Source organism: Pelecanus crispus, chromosome 1, assembly GCF_030463565.1.
Source record: "Pelecanus crispus isolate bPelCri1 chromosome 1, bPelCri1.pri, whole genome shotgun sequence".
NCBI lineage: Eukaryota > Metazoa > Chordata > Aves > Pelecaniformes > Pelecanidae > Pelecanus > Pelecanus crispus.
The window spans coordinates 91506104-91531935 of record NC_134643.1 but is presented as its reverse complement, the minus strand read 5'-3'; the positions used below and the strand labels follow the sequence as shown (position 1 = coordinate 91531935).

At 42.8% G+C, this 25832-nt stretch overlaps 1 protein-coding gene across 1 annotated transcript; it reads right to left on the bottom strand.

The window, feature by feature from the left end:
* Positions 1-496: 496 nt before the first annotated feature.
* On the bottom strand, positions 497-24595 carry CASP2 (caspase 2). Its single transcript, XM_075717937.1, has 10 exons — positions 24464-24595; positions 17263-17430; positions 15089-15164; positions 13096-13190; positions 11396-11572; positions 10098-10226; positions 9511-9601; positions 1744-1893; positions 1543-1652; positions 497-916 (listed from the first exon to the last, which is right to left on the bottom strand). The coding sequence occupies exons 1-10, from the start codon at positions 24593-24595 to the stop codon at positions 782-784; spliced, it is 1263 nt and encodes a 420-aa protein (XP_075574052.1). The 3' UTR covers positions 497-781.
* Between the last annotated feature and the right edge of the window lie 1237 nt (positions 24596-25832).

Sequence of the window (25832 nt, the reverse complement as noted above, 5' to 3'; positions counted from 1 at the left end):
TTCCATGCAGTTGTTAACTCTTGGGACTAAGGAGAGCTAATCTAGAATTTCTAGATTCAAAACTATTTCTGGGGCAGTTTATGGAGGCTTATTTGTCTGTATAAGAAATCCTGGATCTCTGTGTGTTTTGCTGATAACCTGGGATGTCTTGTAGTTCTCTTGATAACTTGGCTACAGAAGGAATGTGCAAAAACAGACTTTTAAGCGATCAAGATGGATAGGGAAGTGTCAAATACTTAAAACAATAACCTTCCATTTGAGAGAGGGGAAGGCTTCTCCTTCACAAGGGAGCCCTTTTCTAATGTGCACAGGAGCTGACTGTCCTGTATGAAGAACCAGGCAGAAAGTATTTAAATATTTTAAAATACAAGCATAAGATAAGTAGCATTTTATGAATAATTTTCCTTTCAGAAAGGCTTAACTTTTTAAAAAATTGTATGAATAGTCTGTTTCCCTTTTCACATTCACTTTGCTTACAAATATCCTTATGTCTTCTTCCAAAGGATTTTCCCACTTCTTCCCAGTTCCAGTGCTGATCCACTTTCCATCAATTTCTATACATATGGAATAAGTCAGGATGTTAGAATTTTAAACCCTGAACTGAATCAGATTCCAGAAAGTTGCCAGATTATTTTAGACAAAGACATCAAGAATTGGACTGGCAGATATAAACAAGCATTCCTTGTGCATCTGATGTCACAGCTCATAAGAATGAAAATGTAGACATCCATACTTAAAGTTCAGCTTTGGCAGTATCTCTCTTCCAACAGAGCTGGCAGGGTTATTTTCCTGGCAGATAACCAGGAAACAGGTAAAGGTCCCGACAGAGTGTGCTACAATATTCTGACATTTCCTTGCAGCGGTGAAATTCTGTGCCTGGGGCATAACCTTCTCGTTGCTTGATTTGCCTATTCACCTAGATGTGAGATTAAAAAAAAAAAAACAACACAACAAAAAACTGGAAGGATTAAGAAGACAGAAGTAAGAAAACTGTCATTGCTTTCTGTACTTGTAGATTATTCTGTTTAACCTCTTAAGTAGTCCCCTACATATTGTCTTTCTAAATTATAAGAAGGATAAAGAACTAGGGTGCAGTTCCACAGCAGTTCAAGTTGCTGTGGTCACGCTGTTGTATTCACTCCCTCTTCCCCCACTTTCTTAATCTTTCCCTTATGCAAGTGCAAGCTATTGTGCAGCTATGTGGTGAGCCAGTCCAGAGAATGAATCCACCTGAAAAAAAGCTATATCTATAGAAGAAAAGCAATTCTTGGCAAGCCAGATTAATTCTTCTCCTAAGTTCACCATGCGACCACACAAATGAAATGGAAGGAGTCAAAGAAACAGCATTTTTACTTTTGTTAAACTGCTGTGGAACTGTATAAAAATATATATATAAAAAAGAACAGGGAAAGAAGTGATAATTTTGCTACAAACAAGGCAAGAACAATTGCTTTAATAGTAGTTTAATCCTAGCAATTTAAAGCACTGGAAGGCTCCTCAGAAACCAGGTAAGTGTAGGAGAGGAAAGACACTGCAGCTCACCTTCACCAACATGTCAGCTACATGAGTGTCTCGGGAGTCCTCTGCAAACACAGAGGTGAGAGCCTCAATATACCAGGATCCACGCTTGGTGTTTCGCATGGCCGCAGTGCCTGAGAAGAAAGCGTGTAGGATGAAGTTTCCGGGGAACACAGACACATAAAACCTACTTATGTCCTAACAATTAGGGCCTCTCTCCAGTACCTTTCAGACAAGCATATCCACAAATCATATCAGAGCATGTAGGTAGACGCAGCTTGAGATTTTCTTCCTTGTTTGCATCACTTTCCTCACAGCCTGAGGAATCTGACCATTCTTTCCCATCTCTTTGATCCACTCCCCGGTCCGTCTCATCTGCAAAGGCAATAAACAAGGAAGGGGAGGGGTGGAGGAAAAAAAAAAATAAAGAAAGAAATTATCCTGAATTACTGGATACAGTTTTCCTGTACTTCCTTAGTTTTGGGATCTGCTCAGCAATGCCACAACTGCTGTCAAGCAGAAAGCTGTTGCAGGAACTTTAATCTTTTTTAGCTATTTTTAAAACTCATCTGAAAGTTCTTCTGCACAAACTAATGCCGATACCAACAAGTGCTCAACCTGCTCAACCTAACGTGACTGTTAGTCTGCATGCTGATTGATCTTTTCCCGCCCCCCCCCACTCCTTTCCTATGCAGATCATTGGATAACTGGACAGCAAAGAAATTTCTCAGTAGTTCTTCACCATGCATGGAAGGATTTGATGCCTAGCCCTAAAAGTTTCTATTTTCCACTTTTACCTACCTTCAAATGTCCAAAAATGTCTAGTCTAGTTTGCAATGCTAACTACCTACTTATTGCAGAGCTCAAGTAAGAGCTATAATTTTAGTTGCTAAGGTCTACCTCCAAGACATCAAGAAAACATGGACCAAATAACTCACCTAGTTCTAAATCCTGACTATAATATCACTTGTTTCAATCAAAAGCATAAATTGTGCAATAGTAAAATGCAAAATAATTTCAGCCCCAACACGAGAGAGAACTCCAGTACATGGAGATTAGTTTAAAATCTGGAAAACATTTAATGTCCTTTCCAGGATTGATTAGTATTGTATTGTGACAAGTATAGAAATTCTTAATTGGTTGTTTACATGATGCAGTTTCCACTGTAATCTAGACTAACTACTTAGTGGCAATAACTTTAATAGTCCAGCTATGTTGTAAGAAAAAAAACCCTACATTTTACAGGTTTCCTATATAATTCTGCACTTTTGTTCTTTTGTTGCAAGATGAGAATCTACTATTTTACTTACTTCCTAACAGCATGTGTCAGATTCTAGTCTTAGGAGGCATAAGCATCCACTTCAGAGGCCCTCCTGTTATGATGGCTCTAGGTTCTTGTTGCCAGGTTATGCCTAAGAAATGCAATTTGGATTTCTAACCCTTTTACAGGCAGTGGCACTGATGGCATCTCGTAATTATGCACAGCAAATGGTCAGTTTGTAAGTCAGCAATATTACTGTTCTCCTCCAAAATGAAAGCAGCAGTGGGAGGGGTGTGATTGTCTGACAGGCTAGATACAGCCTGTAATTAAGGCTCCATTGCTCAAAATTTCACAATTACTCCCATAAAGTTCTTTCATCATCTCTTTAAAGGTAGCAATGCAAATTTTTCCATTTTTAACCACACTTTTTTCATGTCTTTTATCACACTTCTCCAAATCCTTTTAGTTCTGTATCTTCTTAAAAATTCAGTGTACTGTTCAGTGTATATTATTTCAGGTAAGACTCAGGTAATTTTACAGTCAAGCTATATTATTCACGCTGTCATCATCCCAAATGTATAAAGTCAAAACCTTTTTGATTAAAGCTTCAGAATCAGATGTCTTCCTCGTGCTTTTGTCTTCAAACACCATTCCTGTCAACTTACCAATGTAACTAAAAAGTGTAAAGCACTAACCTTATCAGGATATTCCTCTGCATATTTAACCTCTAATTTATATCACCAATAACTGCCACCCAGATTGATCCAGTCTGTTTAAATTTTACTGAAGCTCCCAGATTGCTGTTTTCCCAATTGGTTTCAGTCATTATTTACCACAGTTCTTCACTTTTCTGGATCAACTACTATATTAAACACAGATGTTAAGCAGCTTCAAAGTCTCATTTTATGTCATAGTGAGGTCTGACTATTTTTCTTTTCCCATTGCTTTCTGTTGCCACTGGTTTTTGACCCATGACTGTAGGTGGACTAACTACTTCAATTCTTTAGTAGACTCCTACTGAAGGCCCTTTGGAAATTAAGTAGATTATTACCAACTCTTGTTTATCTACATTTTTAATGTATCATTAATAGAAGATAGATAAAGCCCATTACATAAACTTAGGGAAAAAGAATAACCTGTGCATTTCTCATTTTGTTTCAACTGGTTCCAGCTAACTTCCATGGCACAGAGAGACTGACTACTAACCTAAAGTTGTCCACACTGTTTATACAGTCTTTTAAATGCTGCTTTTTTTTAAAAAACAAATTGTATTGGCTAGTCTAACCTTTGAATGCTGACATGAAATGGTACACTTTTTTTGTTGACAGCTCAATTACTTTGTAACTGGCTTTACCCTCCAACTACTAATCAAGGTTTAAAAGACAGGTTAAAAAACGCAGTTTTGTGCTTTTTTTTTAAATTAAAGAAACATCTTTCCTTCTCAGTTGCTCAAGCGTCAATCCTTTGACTATAGAAGTACCCCAGTTCTGCAGCATTTTGTATAGCTTGCTTAACTGAAACCTTTTTGGGAATAGGAGGGCCAAACCTGATTTGCTGATGTGAACAGACCCATTATGGTAACATCACAGTCAAATAAACCTAACTGCCTAATCAGGTCAGCTGCCACTTCTGGCTTATTACACTTATTTCCACACTTTTATGAGTCTGCATATTCAATCTGTTCAAGAGTTTCTGTCGCTTGTACTGGAGGGCAGCGGAGACAGCAAATGTCTTCGGTGTGACCAGGTAGATGATCTCCTCAGCCTGGTGGCAGAGCTGAAGGAGGAGGTGGAAAGGCTAAGGAGTATCAGGGAGTGTGAGAGGGAGATAGACTGGTGGAGCCACACCCTACCATCCCTGGGGCCAAGGCAGCAGATGGAGGCCCCACAAGGAGCAGAGGATCCCCTACCCTCTTGCCAGCAAGCAGAAGGAGGGGATCCAAGAGATGGGGGGGGAATGGAAACAGGTCCCTGCCTGGGGAGGCAGGTGAATCCCCTCCTGGCCTCCCTCACCTTCCCAGCTGCCCTTACACAACAGATATGGGGCTCTGGAAGTTGAGGGCCAGGCAAGTGGGGAGGTAGGTGAAGGTGAAGGTCCAGCCAGGGGGTTGCTGAGGGCCAGTCAGTCACCCCCATGGATTACGACTGCCCCCGTTAAGAAAAAAAGGAGGGTAATTGTGGTAGGTGATTCCCTCCTGTGGGGAACTGAGGGCCCAACCTGCCGTCTGGACCCATCCCACAGGGAAGTCTGCTGCCTCCCTGGGGCCTGAGTTAGGGACGTTACTATGAAACTCCCCGATCTCGTAAGGCCCTCCGATTATTACCCGTTGCTGGTTGTACAGGTTGGCAGTGATGAGATTACAGAAAGAAGTCCTAAAGCAATGAAGAGGGACTTCAGGGCACTGGGGTGATTGGCTGCAGGATTGGGAGCGCAGGTAGTGTTTTCCTCAATCCCATCAATGGCAGGGAAGAATGCTGAAAGGAATGGGAAAACTCACCTGAATAACAGGTGGCTCAGAGGCTGGTGCCATCAGTGGAATTTTGGGTTTTTTGATCATGGGGAGGTTTACATGGCACCAGGCCTGCTGGCGGCTAATGGAGATCAGCTGTCTCCAAAGGGGAAAAGGATTCTCACCCATGAGTTGGCAGGACTCATTGAGAGGGCTTTAAACTAGGTTTGAAGGGGGAAGGGGATATAAACGGGCTCGCTAGTGAGGAGCCCGGGGGGGGCATGGCAACACTGGGGGCGAAATCGATAGCCCATCTCAAGTGCATGTACACCAATGCACGTAGCATGGGCAACAAACAGGAGGAGCTGGAAGCCCTTGTGCAGCAGGATGGTTAGGACATAGTCGCCATCACAGAAATGTGGTGGGACAACTCTCATGACTGGGGTGCTGCACTGGATGGCTATAAGCTCCTTCAGAAGGGACAGGGAGGGAAGGAGAGGTGGTGGGGTGGCTCTGTATGTTAGGGCATGTTTCCACTGTATAGAGCTCAACAGTGGTGATGATAAGGTTGAGTGCTTATGGGTAAGGATGAGGGGGAAGGCCAACAAGGCAGATGTCCTGTTGGGAGTCTGCTATAGACCACCCAACCAGGATGTAGAGATAGATGAAGTGTTCTACAAGCGGCTGGCAGAAGTCTCGCAATCCCTAGCCCTTGTTCTTGGGGGGGGACTTCAACTTGCTGGACATCTGCTGGAAATACAACACAGCAGAGAGGCAACAGTCTCGGAAGTTCCTAGAGTGTGTGGAGGATAACTTCCTGACACACCTGGTAAGTGAGCCTACCAGGGGAGGTGCCTCACTTGACCTGCTGTTTACAAACACAGAAGGACTCATGGGAGATGTCGTGGTCGGAGGCCAACTTGGGCTTAGCGACCACAGTATGATAGAGTTCTCGATTCTTGGCGATGTAAAGAGGAGGGGCAGCAAAACTGTTACCATGGACTTCTGGGAGGCAGACTTTGGCCTGTTCAGGATGCTGGTTGGGAAAGTCCCTTGGGAGGCAGTCCTGAAGGGCAAAGTGGTCCAGGAAGGCTGGGCCTTCTTCAAGAAGGAAGTCTTAAGGGTGCAGGAGCGGGCTGTCCCCATGTGCCATAAGACCAACCGGCGGGGAAGACGAGCAGCCTGCCTGAACAGGGAGCTTTTGCTGGGACTCAGGGAAAAAAGGAGAGTCTACTGCCTTTAGAAGAAGGGGCAGGCAACTCAGGAAGAGTACAGGGATCTTGTTAGGTCATGCAGGGAGGAAATTAGAAAAGCAAAAGCCCAGCTAGAACTCAATCTGGCCACTGTTGTAAAAGATAATAAAAAATGTTTTTATAAGTACATCAGCAATAAAAGGAGAGCCAAGGAGGATCTCCATTCTTTGCTGGATGTGGGGGGGAACATTGTCACCGAGGACAAGGAAAAGGCTGAGGTACTTAACGCCTTCTTTGCCTCTGTGTTTAATAGCCAGACCAGTCATCCCCAGGCTACTCAGCCCCCTGAGCTGCAAGACAGGGATGGGGAGCAGAATGGAGCCCTCATAGTCCAGGAGAAAGCAGTTAATGACCTGCTATGCCACCTGGACGCTCACAAGTCTATGGGGCCGGATGGGATCCACCCGAAAGTATTGGGGGAGCTGGCAGAGGAGCTTTCCAAGCCACTTTCCATCATCTATCAGCAGTCCTGGTTAACAGGGGAGGTCCCTGATGACTGGAGGCTTGCCAATGTGACGCCCATCTACAAGAAGGGCTGGAAGGAGGACCCGGGGAACTACAGGCCTGTCAGCCTGACCTTGGTGCCAGGGAAGATTATGGAGCGGTTCATATTGAGTGAGCTCAACAGGCAAGTGCAGGTCAACCAGGGGATCAGGCCCAGCCAGCATGGGTTCATGAAAGGCAGGTCCTGCTTGACCAACCTGATCTCCTTTTATGACCTGGTGACCCGCCTGGTGGATGTCATTTACCTGGACTTCAGCAAAGCTTTTGACAGTCTCCCATAACATTCTCCTTGGGAAGCTGGCAGCTCATGGCTTGGATAGGCATACTCTTTGCTGGGTAAAGAACTGGTTGGGTGGCCAAGCCCAGGGAGTAGTGGTGAATGGAGTTAAGTCCAGTTGGCGGCCGGTCACGAGCGGTGTTCCCCAGGGCTCCGTTTTGGGGCCAGCCTTGTTTAATATCTTTATCGATGATCTGGATGAGGGGATTGAGTGCACCCTCAGTAAGTTTGCAGACGACACCAAACTGGGTGGGAGTGTCGATCTGCTGGAGGGTAGGATGGCCCTGCAGAGGGACCTGGACAGGCTGGATCGATGGGCCGAGGCCAACTGTATGAGGTTCAACAAGGCCAAGCGCCGGGTCCTGCACTTTGGTCACAACAACCCCATGCAACACTACAGGTTTGGGGGAGAGTGGCTGGAAAGCTGCCTGGCCGAAAAGGACCTGGGGGTGCTTGTTGACAGCTGGCTGAACATGAGCCAGCAGTGTGCCCAGGTGGCCAAGAAGGACAACAGCATCCTGGCTTGTATCAGGACTAGTGTGGCCAGCAGGAGCAGGGAGGTGATTGTCCCCCTGTACTCAGTGCTGGTGAGGCCGCACCTGGAATACTGTGTCCAGTTTTAGGCCCCTCAATACAAGAAAGACATTGAGGTGCTGGAGCGTGTTCAGAGAAGGGCAACGAAGCTGGTGAACGGTCTGGAGCACAGGCCTTATGAGGAGTGGCTGAGGGAACTGGGATTGTTTAGTCTGCAGAAGAAGAGGCTGAGGGGAGACCTTATTGCTCTCTACAACTACCTGAAAGGAGGTTGTAGTGAGGTGGGTGTTGATCTCTTCTCCCAAGTACTTAGCGATAGGACAAGAGGAAATGGGCTCAAGCTGCACCAGAGGAGGTTTAGATTGGATATTACGAAAAATTTCTTCACAGAAAGGGTAGTCAAGCATTGGAACAGACTGCCCAGAGAGGTGGTGGAGTCACCATCCCTGGAAGCGTTCAAAAAACAGGTAGATGTGGCACTTCGGGACATGGTTTAGTCTAGTCTACCCTTAATTGGTTTAGTGTGGACTTGGTAATGTTAGGTTAATGGTTGGACTGGATCATCTTAAAGGTCTTTTCCAACCTAAACGATTCTATGATTCTATGATTCTAAAAGTTCAATAGCATGAGGAAAGCAATCACATTCAATTCAATGTAAACATGCATGTTTCAATATTTCCAAATGCTTAAAGGATCAAATATTTCTGATACCAAAAATACTTCATGTAGACTTTAGGTTTTTCTCTGCATTGGGATTAAACAGGTAGGTAACAGGTGAAGGAAACATTCTCTTGGCTAGAGGATGAACTACAAAGCTCAGCTAAAAATGAAAAAGAAGGGAGACAATTGCAAGGAACAAGGGAAAAGAAGAGGAAAAAAGATACACACTAGCAAAACCTGCCTATCACAAAGGAAAAAACAAAGCTTTCTAAGACACAGAACTTCTCTTTGGAGTATCTGCAGTTTTACAGCAATCTCAAAAAGTCCAAACACTTTAGGGAAAAATTTGGTCATTAGTAGATCTGACAGGTAGTTAGTTACAGACATGTGTTTAATTACAAAAGGAGGGAAAACAAATAGCAGAATTAAAAAAAAATACAAACAGAAAGAGTGGAAAAAGAGCAAGTCTATGACAACCAAGAAAAGAATTCTGTAACTACAATAGTATGTGGAAAAGGGTGTAAGGAAAGGTCATTTGGAGGTTGAAAGCAGGATAGGGTAAAGGGTTTAAAAAAAACCCCAAAACCCAAACCCCAAAACAGGCAACTTGAAACCTGATATCTCAAGAGACAATACCACCAGAGACACAACACATCCTGGATCAAGAGAAAGACAGGACCTCAGACAAGACTCCAGTGCTAGTGTACCACTCCATGCTGTGCTGCAATTTGACACACCATATGTCCCACTCCCCCTACTGCAGGCATAGCAAGAGAAAGCCTCAATATATGAGTGCAATATGATTGTTTTTTATCACTAAGCTGCTCTGGGGTCTGCAAGTCAATGCACACACCTCATGCAGAGCAAAAGACACTTACAGAGCAACAGATGCAGTGGCAGCAGCAGGGCAGAGGGAGGTGAATATGGGTCCCACTTACACCTGAGAGAAGCAAAGAGGAGAGTTGACAGCAAGTTGAATGTGAGGGTGTGTATGGGTGTAACATGAGCCTTAATGGCATGCCAAATACATGGCTTTTAGTATTTGGGTGCTCACCTCCCCGGCAGGCCTGAATGAAGAACATTTTGGGCTTATTCTGGAGATTTGGGCAGTTTGCATTATCAAAGAGCCGGAAAGCCTCCTGCAACTGAGAGAAAAAAGAAAATAAATATTCTTCATTACAGCCTTTGTGAGCCAAACCCAGTCTCACCTTGCTTCCCTGTATTTTGGTTATTACCTCACCAGTCTTGATATTTTCTCCTTTATCTCCAGACTCACCATGTGACAAACACATGCCTTCCCCCCTTCCCTCCCCTCCCCCCCCCCCACTAGTTGGAGTTCATGCAGTCTACCTAGTACTTGTAGAGAAAAAGAGAATGAAGTAACTTCTCCTACCTGTCCTATTTCTATGCCATTTTTTATCTTATAGACCTGTCATAGACAGATACCTGGTCTTTTCTTACCACAAGCCCTTATTTTTTCCTTTTTAAAAAAATGTAAATTCTGAGTCTGTCATCACTTCACCTTCTCTCTCTCTTCCCCCCCCCCCTTTTTTTTTTTTTTTACTTTTTTCCCCTCTTTCCATTGTCACTTTCCAAGATATAACCTACAGCAAAACATCACATCAGGACACAGGAATATACCTGTACTAGTTTGCCATCACTGCCATAAACCCCACCCTCCACACCGTGGGAAAGTAAAGCCACAATACAAGAATCCACATCCTGATGATCTGGCAGCTTAGAAAATCTCTCCAAGGCATTCTGCATCTCCTGGAAGAGAGAAAAAAAAAAAAAGCTTTCCAGACTTGCACATGGGAAGTGGGTCAATGTACAGGGAAAAATCACAAATGTACAGGAAAAACAGAAATAGTCCTCCTGTTATAAAAAAACCCAGCAAAATGTTCCTTGTTCTTCTAGGTAATATTCAGTCCTAAGCATAACATTGTGAATTAGGAATCACTTAGGACATCTACATTTCTATATGGTCAACAGAGGGATGCAGCAAGTATCTGAGTTGGTACACATGGATTCAACATAGGAGAAATCAACCGGTATCTTACAGAGGTTTCACATTGTCATTTGAGTCTGGCTGGGAAGCAGCTAACATATACATACTCTGCTACTTCAGGCATTCAAACACTAGTGATCAAAACACAACCACAAATTAAAGTGGAAAACTTTAGAAACTCTGAAAACATGGCAAATGTAAAAGTCTTATTATAATATTGTAAAAGCTGCCTTCTTGAATAAAACACTCTTCAGCAGGTTCTGTACCACTCAGTTTCACAGTGATCTAAAAGGAGTAAGAACAAATGAGGCTGGAGAAGGCAGCAATTGCATTCCTAGGGAAAGAGAGTAGCTTGATTCAGTCATGGAACACTGCCAATTTTCTTAAGTGAGGCACAGCCACTTCCCTAGCAAAGCAAAGACTGAAAGAGCAAACTTAAATGCATAGGTACTGGAAGACCGATAAATAGGATGGCAATTGACTTCATCAGTGAAAGGACATGAAAACATCACTTACACTTGCAAACACTAGGCCAAATATTTGCAAAGTTTAACTTTTAGGGTAGCAGATCACTGGAAAAGTCTAGATAGAGTAAACTGGAGACTTTTTTCAGTTGTGGTTTTAACACATATGCCAGGTGTGGTCTAGAAATTCTTGCCCATTGCACTACAAGGGGTCAGACTAGAGTAGTACCTCTTGTGGTCCTTTGTGATCCCACTTTCCATTGTGAAGTCCTCTGCCTTCCAAGCTTCTTCATATTTGTCAGTATGCTAGCAGACATCATCCCATTTAGCCTTACTTTCTATTCCTAAGTGACTACTCACATCTTCCTGTTCAAGCTTAGTTATACGAAACCTCTTAAGATGTTTATGTAACAGTTACAAACTCTCCTCCATACTGGTTGTGAAGTACTGGGATCCATCCCCCTTACCTGTGCAGTTTGATCATGAAAGACAGTCACTTGATACCCAAGATGCTTGAAAAGCATCTCCAGGGAAGTACAGTCCACATCTCCCCCTGCACGATACTCCAAGTCCTTCTCACTGCTGAAATGGACGTTGCTGAGAATAAGTGCTAAGCCTCGGGGCACCGATATCAGTTTATATGCCTGAGAAGAAGATTTAAAATTGGTAAATTTAGACTACACAAGGAAATAATAGAGTGTTAGAGTAGAACAGCAATCCCTACATACCAGCTTGATATGATATGCTGGATTTCTTGATTGAGAAGGCACAAAAACAGTGGAGGTCAAATTTTTGAAGTTTTTTTCTTTTTTTAATAAATAAAACAAATGTTTGTATTGCAAAGGGTCCCAAAGACAACTATGTTTGCAAGTCTCCACAACTGATGATCCTACAACACTGTTAAGATGTTACAGTAGCTAGCCTTATTTCTCATTTTAAAAGAAACACAGCTTATACATTTCAAACTGTAAATTAGGTCTTGTTAACTTTTTTCCCTTTCCCCAACCTCACCCCAGCACGGTCCCACATATTTCCATCATCCCCATCAAAAGCCTTAGGACAACACTATGTAAAATTTAGCTAACATTTCTTAATTGCTGTTGGGAGCAGACAGAGATGTAAAATAGCATGTGAGTGCAATTTTAATAGCACGGGACTGTCAGTCACTGATCCTGAAAGTTATGTGGCTGGCAAAAAAGGTTAACAGGGAAGGAACTAATTTAAGAGGGATGTCTTCAAAGTAAGTTCCCTCTCTGCCCCTCCCACTCTAACAACAACAAATCAATAGTAAATCAGTTACTAACACTCCTGTAAATTGGAAGCGAAATTTAATACCCAAGGAGCATATCAAAAAAGGTGTACCCAGGAGCAGATGTAAGAGGAGACACGTCAAGCTCACACTGATGCTGCCTAACTAGGTCTTCGCAATAGACAGTTAAGAAAAAAAAAAAGTCTGTTTTGCTGTATACAGAGCCCGTGACAGAAGTGTTAAATGTTAGCACATTATGTAACCCCAGTAAAGTCTCTGCCCCATTACACAATTTTTTTTTTTCCTTAAGCCCACCCCACCACAACCTGTGCTTTACAAACAGAATAAACAAAAAGTAATTAGACTACCTACATAACTTCTAACGCTGCACAAGAATAATAGAAATTCAGGTTGTTCTACCCAGTACTACCCAGCACAGAATCCTGATCTGGTTCTTAAGCCTAAGGAAAGACTCTTCCGGGTACAAGCTGGCAATTAAACCAGCTAAGACTGTGACTACTAGTTGAAACACAGTTCTAGTATCTTACAGTCATTTGCAGAGTACGACATCACACAGAAGGAGATAAGGATGCAGACAAACAAATATGAGGCAATAACACTGACAGCTTACACAGAGCAACAGAAGGCATTTCATGAAGCTCTTCATGAACAAAACCAGAGGCAGAGATCTGTACAGACTTACAGAACTTCTCAGAATTTCTTGACACTTGTAAATGAGAACTACATCAAATCAAATATGACTGGCAACATCTTTCAGTTACACAAATAGCACAACACTGATCTGCATCCCAATGAAGCACACGTTTCGACTCAATTTTAAGTAGCACGTGTTCAGTTGATATATCCAAACACCTCACATCTTTCACATCTTAAGGAGATTTTCTGTCAACTACTTACCAAGTGCTGATGATCATGATAAAATTCAGGAGTGCAGTACTTCACTGGAGGAATTGAGGGACCATCTCCATTATCCAGGGAATGTTCCATTGGTTCTGTGCAAAACAAACATATCTAAACCAATAAAAAATTCCAACTACAAAGCCTCTGCATTAAGGTAGTAACTTGCAAATTCTGAAGTATGTGGTCTTAGGCATATTCCTGTATTACACTATTCCTACCTCTAAAAACTTTGCTTGATCAGGGACTACAGCCACACAATGAAACATAGCAGAAAAAACAAAGGTACTGCAATGCTATTTTTTTTTTTTTTATAATTTTAATTGGCAATTTTTTTTTGGTCTTGTATGTGGGTTAGCCTTGTCTAAGGCCTAGTAAATTTGGTTCTACACAGTATGAAAACAGAATTCTCATCTAAAATTAGAGCCGTATGCTTTCTGTCATTTTGTACAGTATGTTATTCCTTTCACAGTTAGGCTGATAAACCATTGCTAGAAATATTCAAATAGAATAGTGCTTTTCCTTTCATAAAAGGCCCCCCATGCTACTGGATACAATTATTTTTTGCTGAAACCATGCATAAGTAATCAAACTAGACATCTCTAACTTCCATAAAGTACAATGCCCTTTTTTGTTTATCTGCCTATAAACAATCCTTTCCTCTGGATAAGAGCAGATGAGGGGAATGATAACCAACCATTTACCATTTGCAGACAAACACTCGCCTGTCCTGAAGAAACAGAGCTAATGACATTCATGATCTCCTTTGAAATCCTTTTTTAGCCTTTTGAGACATGGCTCTCCTGGTTGGAGGAACATATGCTCTAAAAAACCAAAATAACCCAACCCTAAAACCTTTGGACCTAAATTAAAAAAAGCCTTCAAAATCTAGACACTTGTTTTTTTAACACCAGAGACAGCTCCTAGTAACCAGCACACAATTAAAGCTGTGGTTAGGGAATGAGTACTCCATGCATTACCAGAGGCAACATGAAAACTAGCAAGGAAATTCATTGCAACAACTAGTTCCCTGATCTAAGTCACAAATGCTGGCTAAAGAAAAGCTATTTGCTGCACTTGACAGAAGCTACAGAAATCTATGTTGGGCCCATGTAACCTGGAGCTCAGGTCTTACGAGGAGCGGCTGAGGGAACTGGGATTGTTTAGTCTGCAGAAGAGGAGGCTGAGGGGAGACCTTATTGCTCTCTACAACTACCTGAAAGGAGGTTGTAGTGAGGTGGGTGTTGATCTCTTCTCCCAAGTACTTAGCGATAGGACAAGAGGAAATGGGCTCAAGCTGCACCAGAGGAGGTTTAGATTGGATATTACGAAAAATTTCTTCACAGAAAGGGTAGTCAAGCATTGGAACAGACTGCCCAGAGAGGTGGTGGAGTCACCATCCCTGGAAGCGTTCAAAAAACAGGTAGATGTGGCACTTCGGGACATGGTTTAGTCTAGTCTACCCTTAATTGGTTTAGTGTGGACTTGGTAATGTTAGGTTAATGGTTGGACTGGATCATCTTAAAGGTCTTTTCCAACCTAAACGATTCTATGATTCTATACAAAGCCTTGTACTTAAACTCATTTGCTAAGAAGGAAGTCTAAGTTAAGGAATACTGCCCAAAATCAGTATCTTTTCACAGCTCTAGTTCAGTTAAACTCTATTACAAATCTTAAACAAAGAAGAAAATCTGAAAAATCTAAAATTTTACTGACCTGTGCTGTTTAAGCAACAAAATTTCCTGTAAGAATAAATGAAGCTGACTAGAAACTGATCGGGTTCTCTCTTCCAATATGCTATTTCACTTCCATTTTCTAGCCTAATTCTGCCTCCTGCATCTGATCATAACACAGTCAGTTCATGGTCAAGTTTGTATTCCTGGGATGAGCAAAGTGGTGGCAAGCTTATTTCTAGAGCGGAATTAAAAGAGTATTAAGAAATTAGAAGCAACCAATAGCCAATCAAGTATTCATGATGTCATGTGCAACTCACCAATCCAGCGTAGTCTCTTTGAATTACATGATTCACTGGCAGACAACGGAAGATTTGATCCATAACAGTGTTCAAGCTACAAGACAACCAATAAATCCATGAAAAAGAGTAGCATAAACCAGCTATTTTTTTCTCTACGCTACAAGCCTATAGGTATCATGGAACAAAGACACATGTATTTATGTGCGCGTATCTATGACTTAAAAAATAGTATTATGGTTCACATGCAAATGAAACATCATGACAAGAAAGCAGCAGCATCTTTTGTCAATGCAAAATTCTTTCCCTTCTTTGCACATCTCTACTTTTACCCAAATCCTCAAATCCTCAGTTTGGAAACCTTACACTGAGGTCATATTCTCCCCATTTTTGCCAAAACTTGATCTGTCCAGTGACTCCTATCTTTTTCTTTGCTTTCAAGATTTCATTGTTTGCACAGTAAAGCAAAATTGAAAAAAAAAAAAAAAATAGAAAGGGTAGTCTAATAAATCCTACATTTTAATAAGGGAACATGTCTGCTCAAAAATATCTGGTCTTTCTTCCTTTGTATAAAATTTATTTACTGCAAGATTCCATGCTTGTCAATGCCCTGAGAACACTGAATCTTTATTAAATTCTTCCTTTAGTCCAATGCTGACAACTGCAGATAGCGAAGAGACAAAAATAAAAATAACGAAATAAAGAGGGTCCCTTTCTCCTCAACAGACAAGACTAGCTTTTAGTAGCTTTCTACTCAGAGAATCATTGAACACTAAATTAAAAGAATTCAGAGAAAATATTTTCTTTGCAGCTTTGGGGTTCTTGATGACACATCAATGAAGAACATGTTGGATGTAAGAACTTACAGCAGCCTTGTGCAGTTCAACAAAGAGAAGTGCAGAGTCCTGCACCTGGGGAGGAGCAACCCCATGCACCAATATATGCTGGCCACCACCAGCTGGAAAGCTGCTTGGCAGAAAATGTCCTGGGGGACCCAGTGGACACCAAGTTGGACGTGAGCCAGCAATGTGCCCTTGCCACAAACAAGGCTAATGGTATCCTGGGCTGCATTAGGAGGAGTGTTGCCAGCAGATCAGATCAAGACAGATGGTCCTTCCCCTCAGTGCTGGCAAGGCTGCACCTGGAGTCCTGTGTTCAGTTCTGGGCTCCTCAGTACAAGGGAGGTCCGGACATACTGGAGGGTCCAACAATGGGTCACAAAGATGATGAAGGGGCCAGCGCACCTCCCATATGAGGAAAGGCTGAGAGAGTTGGGACTGTTCAGCCTGGAGAAGAGAAGGCTCGGGGGACCTTATCAGTGTACATAAACACCTGAAGAGAGGGTGCAAAGATGGCAGAGCCAGGCTCTTTTCAGTGGTGCCCGGTTACAGGACAAGAGGCAATGGGCACAAACTGAAACCCAGGAGGCTCTCTCTGAATGTAAGGAAATACTTTTTTACTGTGAGGGTAACCAAGCACTGGAGCAGGGTGCCCAGAGAGGTTGCGGAGTCTCCATTCTTGGAGATATTCAGAAGCCATATGGATGTGGTGTTGCAGTTTAGCCCCTGTTGGCAACCAAGCACCATACAGCTGCTCACTCACCCTCCCCAAGCAGTGATTGCTGCCCCCTGGCCAGCTCCCCCCAGTTTATATACTGAGCATGAGGTCATGTGGTATGGAATAGCTCTTTGGTCAGTTTGGGTCAACTATCTTGGCTGTGACCCCTCCCAGTTTCTTGTGCACCTGGCAGAGCACAGGAAGCTGAAAAGTCCTCGACTAGTGTTAGCACTAATTAACAACAACTAAAACATCAGTGTGATATCAGCATTATTCTCATACTAAATCCAAAACACAGCACTATGTCAGCTGCCAGGAAGAAAATTAACTCTATCCCAGCCAAAAACAGGACATGTGGTCCTGGACAACCTACTCAAAGTGACCCTGCTTGAGCTGGACCAGATGACCTCCAGAGGTTCCTTCCAACCTCTACCATCCTGTGATTCTGTGTGAAAACTCTCTTCTTCCCAAATTTCTTCCCTTCTGCTTTTACTAAGGCTACCACAAGTCTAAGTTTGCCACAAAAACCCATCATGTCCTTTGTAAACATTTTTTTTTTCTATTTGTGAAAGATCACTTTGCGCCAAACCCAGTCTGAAATATAGTCCATCCATCTTATTTTTTTAAAATTGTTGTACCCTTGCAATCCCATGGCTCAGGTTGGATATCGTCTTCAAGATAACTGCCTCCAGATGCCACTGTTTGGTTTCTCGTAGAGCTTCGCAGAAGGCTGAGAAGGCATTAGGTCCTCTCTTGGGCAGCAAATTGAGGAATTCCACATTTTGGCTGAAGCTCCCAGACTTGGCCTAGATCCAGAGGAAAAACAAAATCCACACTCAAACACAATTTATTTTCAGTGAAGCTTCAGAACAACTCAACTTTTTTCCTTCATGTAAACGTTTCATCACTACGCTTAGCCGTGCTAGATCTACTCTTATAGCTTTTTCCTAGTTGATTTCAATCCCATTCCTCTGTTCCTATTAGCTCAAGGTGGAGAGTATATGACAACGCAGCAAGCCAACAATTCCTACATTACCACACACAGTAATATACCCTGTTCTCTCTAAACTTTTACTTCCAGTTACTGTTGGAATAGTATCTATTTCCCCTCATTGAATACATTAAGTCCAGAACATGTTTTCACTACAGCCCAATGGTTTATGGTCTCATGCACTGATAACAGTAATCCCTCAGAAAGCGTTAAGTAAAATACTTATATTACGCAGTCAATTCTGAAAAGATACTACAACGTATAGACTGTAACATTTAAGCCAATGAAGCAATATATAGTAGTACACGAGAAAAAGTAACAGATACATAAATTTAATTTTTTATTGTAAAACAGTTCCAGGAAGTTCTAATTGTTAGAATATTAACAGGACATTTGCCAACAAACTATATAATTTATACAGTAATAGCCTTCCCTGTGAAATCTAAAACACTCAAAAACATTATGTACTAAAATATTTGGTATCAAAAATAAATGTTATCAATTCCATGGAATTAATCCTATATTTTTTTGAATTACCACTTAGATCCAAGATCTCTTCTTTTGGTGGATGATAAGAAACGGTTGGCGAGTTACACAGAATCAAGGCCTAACACTATGTTTGCAATCACAGGAAAATCAGAAAAAAACCCTCGAGTTACATGTGTAAATCCCCTGCTACAGAGGATTTCACATCATCTGGTTTCTCTCATAAAATTTATCAAGCTTGGTGTTAAAAGTAGTTTGACTTTTGTCCCATGACATTGTTTGGAAGGTTATTGCAAAATCTTGTTGATCCAATGCTTATACACCTATTCTGAAATTTCACACCTATGTTCATTCATGACTGGCTAATAGCATTTATTTTTGTATCAACAATGTCCGTTGACTTCAGTGTTCTCCTGTCCTTTCCCTTATTTATCAAACTTCTTTCTATAAATTGGTCTCAATTTGCTACAGTAAACAAAGCTACTTTCTTTCAGCCTCCTCATAAATGGCCTCTTCCCCTTTACAATGCAAGTACCCTTTCCTATTCCCACACAAATGTCACCTTTCAGAGCACTGCTGACTAGAAGTGCAAACACTCTTCTCACCTGTGGCTTTCCAGAAGTATGAAAATACTTGCCCTTTTCTCCTGGTAACACTTCTCCATTAGTCTGCAGAAAATAACCAGCTCCATATACATGTATCTTGCTGTAAGCCCACTGAATTTTATTTTACCTAATAAAGTAAATTGACAGCTGATATTCTAAAGTACCTATTAATTGTTTATTCCTTTCTAGAGACCTGCAGCTGTTTATGACAAGCTTAGGATCATTAATCTTCTTCACTTTATATGTCTTCACAGTCTGTGACTCTAAACCATAAATCATAATTAAGAACACAAACTGACCTCAAGAATTGGATCTTAAGTTTTATTGAAAAGTTAAGAAATTTCCTAATGTTCATATTCTGCACTTAGTAGGTACAGTAGTCAGCTTTTGGCAGACTTGTTCCTTAATGCTTCTTTAAATACCCAAAATGCTGTACCTCCTCGTGTAACTTCCACATCAACACCACATTTAGGTTATACTAAACAATGTTCAGGAAACATTCAAGAAGTAAAACTTTCATAAGACAGACTCCTTTCATTTTATCTTCTAATACATTCTTAATTTATTTTTGTACCCTTACAGATGAGTTTGATAATCTGCATAACAGGAATGGGCTGCACAATAAACTGAATTCCTGTCAAAATCCCATAGTATTAGTTTTCTTATTGAGCCTGAATGTACGTGCAGAATCTGTGGAAAGAGCACATATAGCTGACAAACATCCTAATCAAATTTATGTCACTTTCTCAAAGCCAGTGGTCCCTTCATTACTATCTAGTGATCAACACAGAGCATTTAAATCTCTATATTTACGCGACATGATAGTCTTTGATTACAGTACAGAGTACTGAACTTGTTTAAAAAGCAAGAGAAAGCTCTTGCTATCATATCTGCAATTTTGAAGGTCCATCCCAGAGCTCTGGAAGAACATTTCATGATCTGACAAGAAGGCATTAATGAAGTGGATTTTGGACTTCATCTTAAATACAGCTGTTTCCACTGTCGCACTTTATTTCCACTATCATTTTTGCTCTGTGTTTGAAACACCTCTCTTCTGGGCCTTCATCTAGATAATTATATTTACATTATCTTCGCTACCCAGTAAACACAATTTTTTTCTTTATTCTTTCTTAAAAGTGTGTATAATTGAAAAAAAACCTCAAAGTGTTTAGTACCCTTCTGAATGACCCAGAATCCACTCCTATCAGTTCCTACCCTCTGTCCCCATTTTGGGCATCAAAGCAAGCTGCTCCTATTTGGACATGGAACCGTTGGAACGGGTCCAGGAGAGGGCCACAAAAATGATCCAAGGGCTGGAGCACCTCTCCTACAAGGACAGGCTGAGAGAGTTGGGGTTGGTTGTTCAGCCTGGAGAAGAGAAGGCTGCAGGGAGACCTTATTGAGGCCTTTCAGTACTTAAAGGGGGCCTATAGGAAGGATGGGGACAATCTTTTTAGCAAGGCTTGTTGTGACAGGACAAGGAGTAATGGATTTAAACTAAAGGAGGGTAGATTTAGACTGGCTATAAGAAGAAATTTTTTACAATGAGGGTGGTGAAGCACTGTAACGGGTTGCCCAGAGAGGTAGTTGAGGCCCCATCCCTGGAAACATTCAAGGTCAGGTTGGACGGGGCTCTGAGCAACCTGATCTGGTTAAAGATGTCCCTGCTCCCTGCAGGGGGATTGGGCTAGATGATCTCTAAAGGTCCTTTACAACCCAAAGCATTCTATGATTCTATTTATTAATTCTTCTGCAGTGAACACCTATAAACTCTTTACTTGCTCTTCATATTCCTTGTGAGCTCTTCATCCAGCTCAACCACCTTTATCTTCAGTTGCTCTTCCTGCAAAGTCCTCCCCTCCCACCTTTTTCTTACTTCTGGTGAAGTTTCAGTACTGGTTTAGCAGCTCACACTTGAAGAAATTTCATCCTTCCTTCATCTCCCTGAGCTCCTTGGTTTATTTCACTTTCCTTGGATTACAAAGTTTATTCAAGCGAAGTGCCCTATTTCCAGAACCAATTTTTTTATTCTTCTATTTAGCTTAAATCAAACCAACAGGACCAGTATGATTGTTGTGTTTTCAAGACATGACAATTTAGAACATAACTATTTATCCAGATCTTTCTGATTTCCTGACTTTTTGTGGGAGCAGGGGGATATATAGAAGCGGTCAGTTACAATATCCAGGAAAATCTATGCTCTATCGTTGTGGTGATGCATCCCGCGCCCCCCCCCCCCCCCCTTTTTTTTTTCCTCTTTTCAACCGCTTTGCAACCTCAGGGACTCCTGCCAGACCACTGCCTTGTGTAGCAAGCTGGTTGGTTAGATGCCCCTTAATTGTACCAGAAACTCCTACATGGTCGAAGCAGAGAGTGGCCTTGTCCTTATCAGAAAGTCTGACATGGTTGAAGCGGGAAGTGAGAACAGGGGAATGAGAACAATCAGTTACCCCCTGACAGCTTTAAAACAGAGCAGTAATTACCGACCCAGAACGTGGCTTGGATGGAGATTCAAAATGACTAAAGCCAATCATCTCACAATCCTATAAAACAGCAGTCTTAAGTGAGGCGCTTTGAGCTCTCCTGGACTGCAGCGGGCTGCACCAGCATCTCCCTCTGAGCAGGACTCCTCTCACAGCTAGCAAACTCTTAGTTTGCTAAAATTGGAGGTCCATTGCTGACTGACAGTGGAGCCTGGGCTGAAACCCTTCACTCCTTGAGGTTCAACTCTCGCCTGTTGAGAAATGCCAAGACATTAGATGTATTTCACTGAACTCGAGGGGAACCTTTAAACTGGTATACCAATTCTTTTTATATATGTATATATGTATTCATGTTTGTGTGTATGCATGTGTGAATCAGTTGAAGTAGTCTGTAGATATACGATTTAATTTCAAAGTGAGTCTTATACTGCTGCATTATCCTTATTCCTATAAACCGTTGACCAAGTCTGAGACTAAGACTGGACCTAGCCACACCTAGACTCCTCTCTGAAAAGTTTAGAAAGCAAGGGTATCTATTCTGAACCTCGTTACTCAACGGGAGAATCCTTCTTTTCCCTGCATCCACAATTTCTCTCACTCAAGTGTAACAATTTTCTTTTATGCGCTTCTATGTACTAGATATACACATATATATATTATCCTTATTCACATAAACCGTTGACCAAGTCTGAGACTAAGATTGGACCTAGCCGCACCTAGACTCCTCTCTGAAAAGGAATTTAGAAAGCAAGGGGGTCTATTCTGAACCTCGTGACTCAACGGGAGGGTCTCCCTTATCCCCTGCACCCACGATCCCTCTGTGAATCATTCCAACTCAGTGTAACTTAATTTTCCTTTATGCACTTCCATGTAGTAATAGAGTGAACCTTGCCATCTTCGAATCTGTAACTAAGTCACTGTTTTGATCAATTTTGTCTAATCACATTGTTAATCACTGATGACTGCTATTAAAATATTACAACCAAATCCTGCAATTTGCTACAAGTAAATTCTAAACTGCTACTAAATCAAACTGTGTAAAGTCACTCATTCACAAAAAATTGACATAATCAGGAGGATTCACAAACCTGCATTTGTGACAATCATCAGACACAGTGGCATTTGTCTCCTATTTCCACTAAAGTACCTGACAAACAGTGTCACGATACATTTTCAAGAATAGGCTACCTAACAGCACTCCTAAGACTTTTGTTCACATTTGAGCTGGAGAGTGGAAGACTATTACAAATTCACAGACCTACTATAAAAAAGTGAAAGGTAAGACAAAGTGTTTTTGACTCAAGTGATTTTTCTTTTAATGCACATTACTTTTTGTTTATCTATAGCACTGTTATGATTAGTACTATCCTGCAAACTTCCCTTCACTTCAGTCCTTCTAGTGCAATGCGTATTTTGCAGCACTGCTGTTCCAGAGGTGAATGCTTTCCTCCCATCCCCGCCATTTCTATTTTTGCTGCAATTTCCAGGTTCATACCCTGCAACAGGAGTTCAATTCACTTTGTTCTCTTGCTCAGGCTGCTATTGCTATTTATATATATTTAAGCTCTTAGTTACGCGTGTATGTTGTATTAGGCACAATTTTTCCACTAAGCTATTACTATTTACCTGACTTATCCATCATAACATCTCTCCCCTTACTGATAATCCATCACTAAGTATTGTTGCATCTCCTTTTACCCAGTTACACCTGGAAAGGAAGATTCCCTTAGTCTTCTTCCCTTCTGTCTCCATTTAAAACTTCTTAACTACAGCAGCATTTTCCCCAAAAGATTATTTTCTCTGACATTATCCTACCTTTTTTTTTCCCCTCTTCCTTTTCTTCCCCTCCCCCACCCCTTCACTGACTAACTGCAGGCCAGCAACTGAACACCCACATTTTAGCAGTGCCATTGTTTAACCCCAGTGGGCTGCTAAGCCCCACACAACCACTCAGTCGCTCCCTCCTCAGTGGGATGGCGGGGAGAATCAGAAGGGTAAGAGTGAGAAAACTTGTGGGTTGAGATAAAGACAGATTAATAGGTAAAGCAAAATCTGTGTGGTGCAAGCAAAGCAAAGTAAGGAATTCATTCACTGCTTCCCATCGGCAGGCAGGTGTTCAGCCATCTCCAGAACAGCAGGGTTCCATCATGCATAACGCAGTTACTTGGGAAGACAAACGCCATAAATCCTAACATTCCCCCCTTTCTCCTTTTTCCCCCAGCTTTTATTGATGAGCACAATGTCATACAATATGGACTATCCCTTTGGTTAGCTGGGGTCAGCTGTCCCAGCTGTGTCCTCTCCCAACCTCTTGTGCACCCCCAGCCTACTCACTGGTGCGGTGGCATGAGAAGCAGAAAAAACACTGATGCTGTGTAAGCACTGCTCAGGCAATAACTAAAAGAGTTATCAGTTAAAAACCTTATCAGTCTCAGGTTTATACCTCATGCACTTGTGCCCAGCAAATAGCTTGTAATTCTGTTTTTCAGCATCTGTTCTTATAACAGGACCGTCAACCTTACTAAGGGACTAAAATGTCCCTCAGTTGCTTACTTGAGTCTTGAGATGCACTTGACATGCATCTTCAGTCATTTCTTTTCCAGCTGGCTTTCTCTTTGAAGACCTGTATCTCCATCCTGCACAGCCATCTGTGCATTACCATACCTCTGGGAGCAATCCCAAGCTATTTCCAATGACTTCTCTTTGTAGTACCCGGTGCTCAGGATAAGTAATAAAAGCCCATGGACAGCATTTGTCATCTAAGAGTGAGTCTTGGATCACGTAAGGTTCTTCACGCAATTCACAAAACCACACATGAAATACAAATTCTTCAAGTGAAAGGTGCACAAATGCCACAACGAGCTGGTTTATAATATAGTCATTTACTTACTTTCACAGTATTCTTTTGGAAATACATATTTTTCCTACTTCTACAAACGGGGGGGGGGGGCAAGAAGGGGAAGAGAGGCACAAAATGTCAATGAAGGACTGGAAGATACCACCTCACTCACGAAGTGCAGCCTACCGCAACTACGTACCAGCAGGCAAGCCAACAATTTAGTAAGTCTCAGACAAAATCCATACTGCCAAAAGCAGCTTACAGTTCTATGTGTTGCAAGCAAACCCCATACTGCTTTGCATGTTCTCCAAACATAATCACGTTAAAATATGCAGGTAACCCACAGAGGAGTTTTACCGTGCTGCCACTGCCAAGAACAACACTGAGCTTAACTAGAGATAAACCTCACAGTGCAGTCGAGTATAACCTGCATACCTGTATGGTTTCCATCATCTCCGTGGTGATGATGTCTTTCTCTATCATATGCTCCATCAATTCTCTTAAAACCAGCTGTTTTGCCAGCATCACCCGGTTCTTCTTCAGCGCTTCCTGGTGACACCGCTGCATGCTGCACACAACCAGCAGCCTGGCAGGAGAGGGGCGATCAAAGCCAAACTCAATGGCAAGAGCCACCCTTACCCCTCCCAACTTTCTGCTCAGGAAGAAGACGACCGTCTCCACCGCCAGCATCCACCTGACAACAGGCGGAAGAAGCCTCCACCGCCCGCCCGCCCCACCGGGGATCAGCAGCGAAGGGCGCGCTCTGCGCCACCCACCCCCGGCTCCCGATGCGGCAGGGCCCGGAAGGCGGCAGGGCCCGGGAGGCGGCAGGGCCCGGGAGGCGGCAGGGCCCGGAGGACGAAGGCTGCCGTGGGCTCTCCCGGGACCAGCTTCCACCACTCACCCCTCGCTCCACCGTGCGCCCATGCGCGCGCACCTTCCTTCCCGGCGGCCCCAGCGGTTCAAACGGCAAGACCCACTTCCCCCAGTCACGTGGCCAGGGCGGGGGCCCGCGCCACCGCCCCTCCCTTTGCGAAGGCGGCACGGCACAGCACGGCGCGGCACGAGCGTGCGCCCCCAGCCGCTGGCGCGCATGCGCAGCCGCACCTTCCCCGCAGGAAGATGGCAGCGCGGAGGAGCTTCCGCGTCTCTTCCTGCCTGGGCTCGGCCGCGGGGGGCGGGGCTTCGCCCGTGGGCTGTCGGCGCGTGCCGGCCCCGCCCCGCCCGCCGGGGGGCGGTGCCGAGGCGTGGAGGCCAGAGTGATGGCGGCGGGGGGAACGGGCGGGTATGGCCTTGCACATCGGAGTAATGGGGGAATTCTGCGTGCAGGTAGAATTAACAGGCACGCAGCTTTCCTTGCAAACATGCCGGTTTTGGGGTTTCGTTTTTAATTTTTAGACTTTTTTTGTTAACGTGTGTTCTACTGATGTATGTTTTGGCTGAAATTGGCTGAAATCAAAAAAGGGCTCAAGTAACGCTCAGTAGTGGAAAGGGATGAAAGGGAGCGCACAGGACATGCACAGTACACGTGAAATACAAAGGAAAAGCAAGTGAGCATCCTTTTAGCAGAAGCAAATTTACAGCTGTTGTCATGTACAGCTTCCGATAGTTGTTCCTTGGTGCACAGGAGTTTCATGTGCTAAAACTGCATGCAAGTCCGAAGGTTTGAATAACCCTTACAGATGCTGAAGACAAAATTCTAGTGATCATAGCTGTCGACATTTCTTTGTCTTTGTTCTGGCTAGTTTTTATCTGCACCGGTCACCTGAATTGCTTCCTGACTCCTGGCGATTTGGTGTGCTCA

Coding starts and splice junctions, on each gene's coding strand:
- CASP2 (XM_075717937.1), bottom strand. CDS start 24,595: ATGCAGCGGTGTCACCAGGAAGCGCTGAAGAAGAACCGGGTGATGCTG. Junction 9,602..10,097: donor GTGATGGCAAACTAGTACAG/GTATATTCCTGT, acceptor TTTTTCTCTCAG/TTGCAGGAGGCTTTCCGGCT. Junction 1,894..9,510: donor CATTCAGGCCTGCCGGGGAG/GTGAGCACCCAA, acceptor TTGCCTTTGCAG/ATGAGACGGACCGGGGAGTG.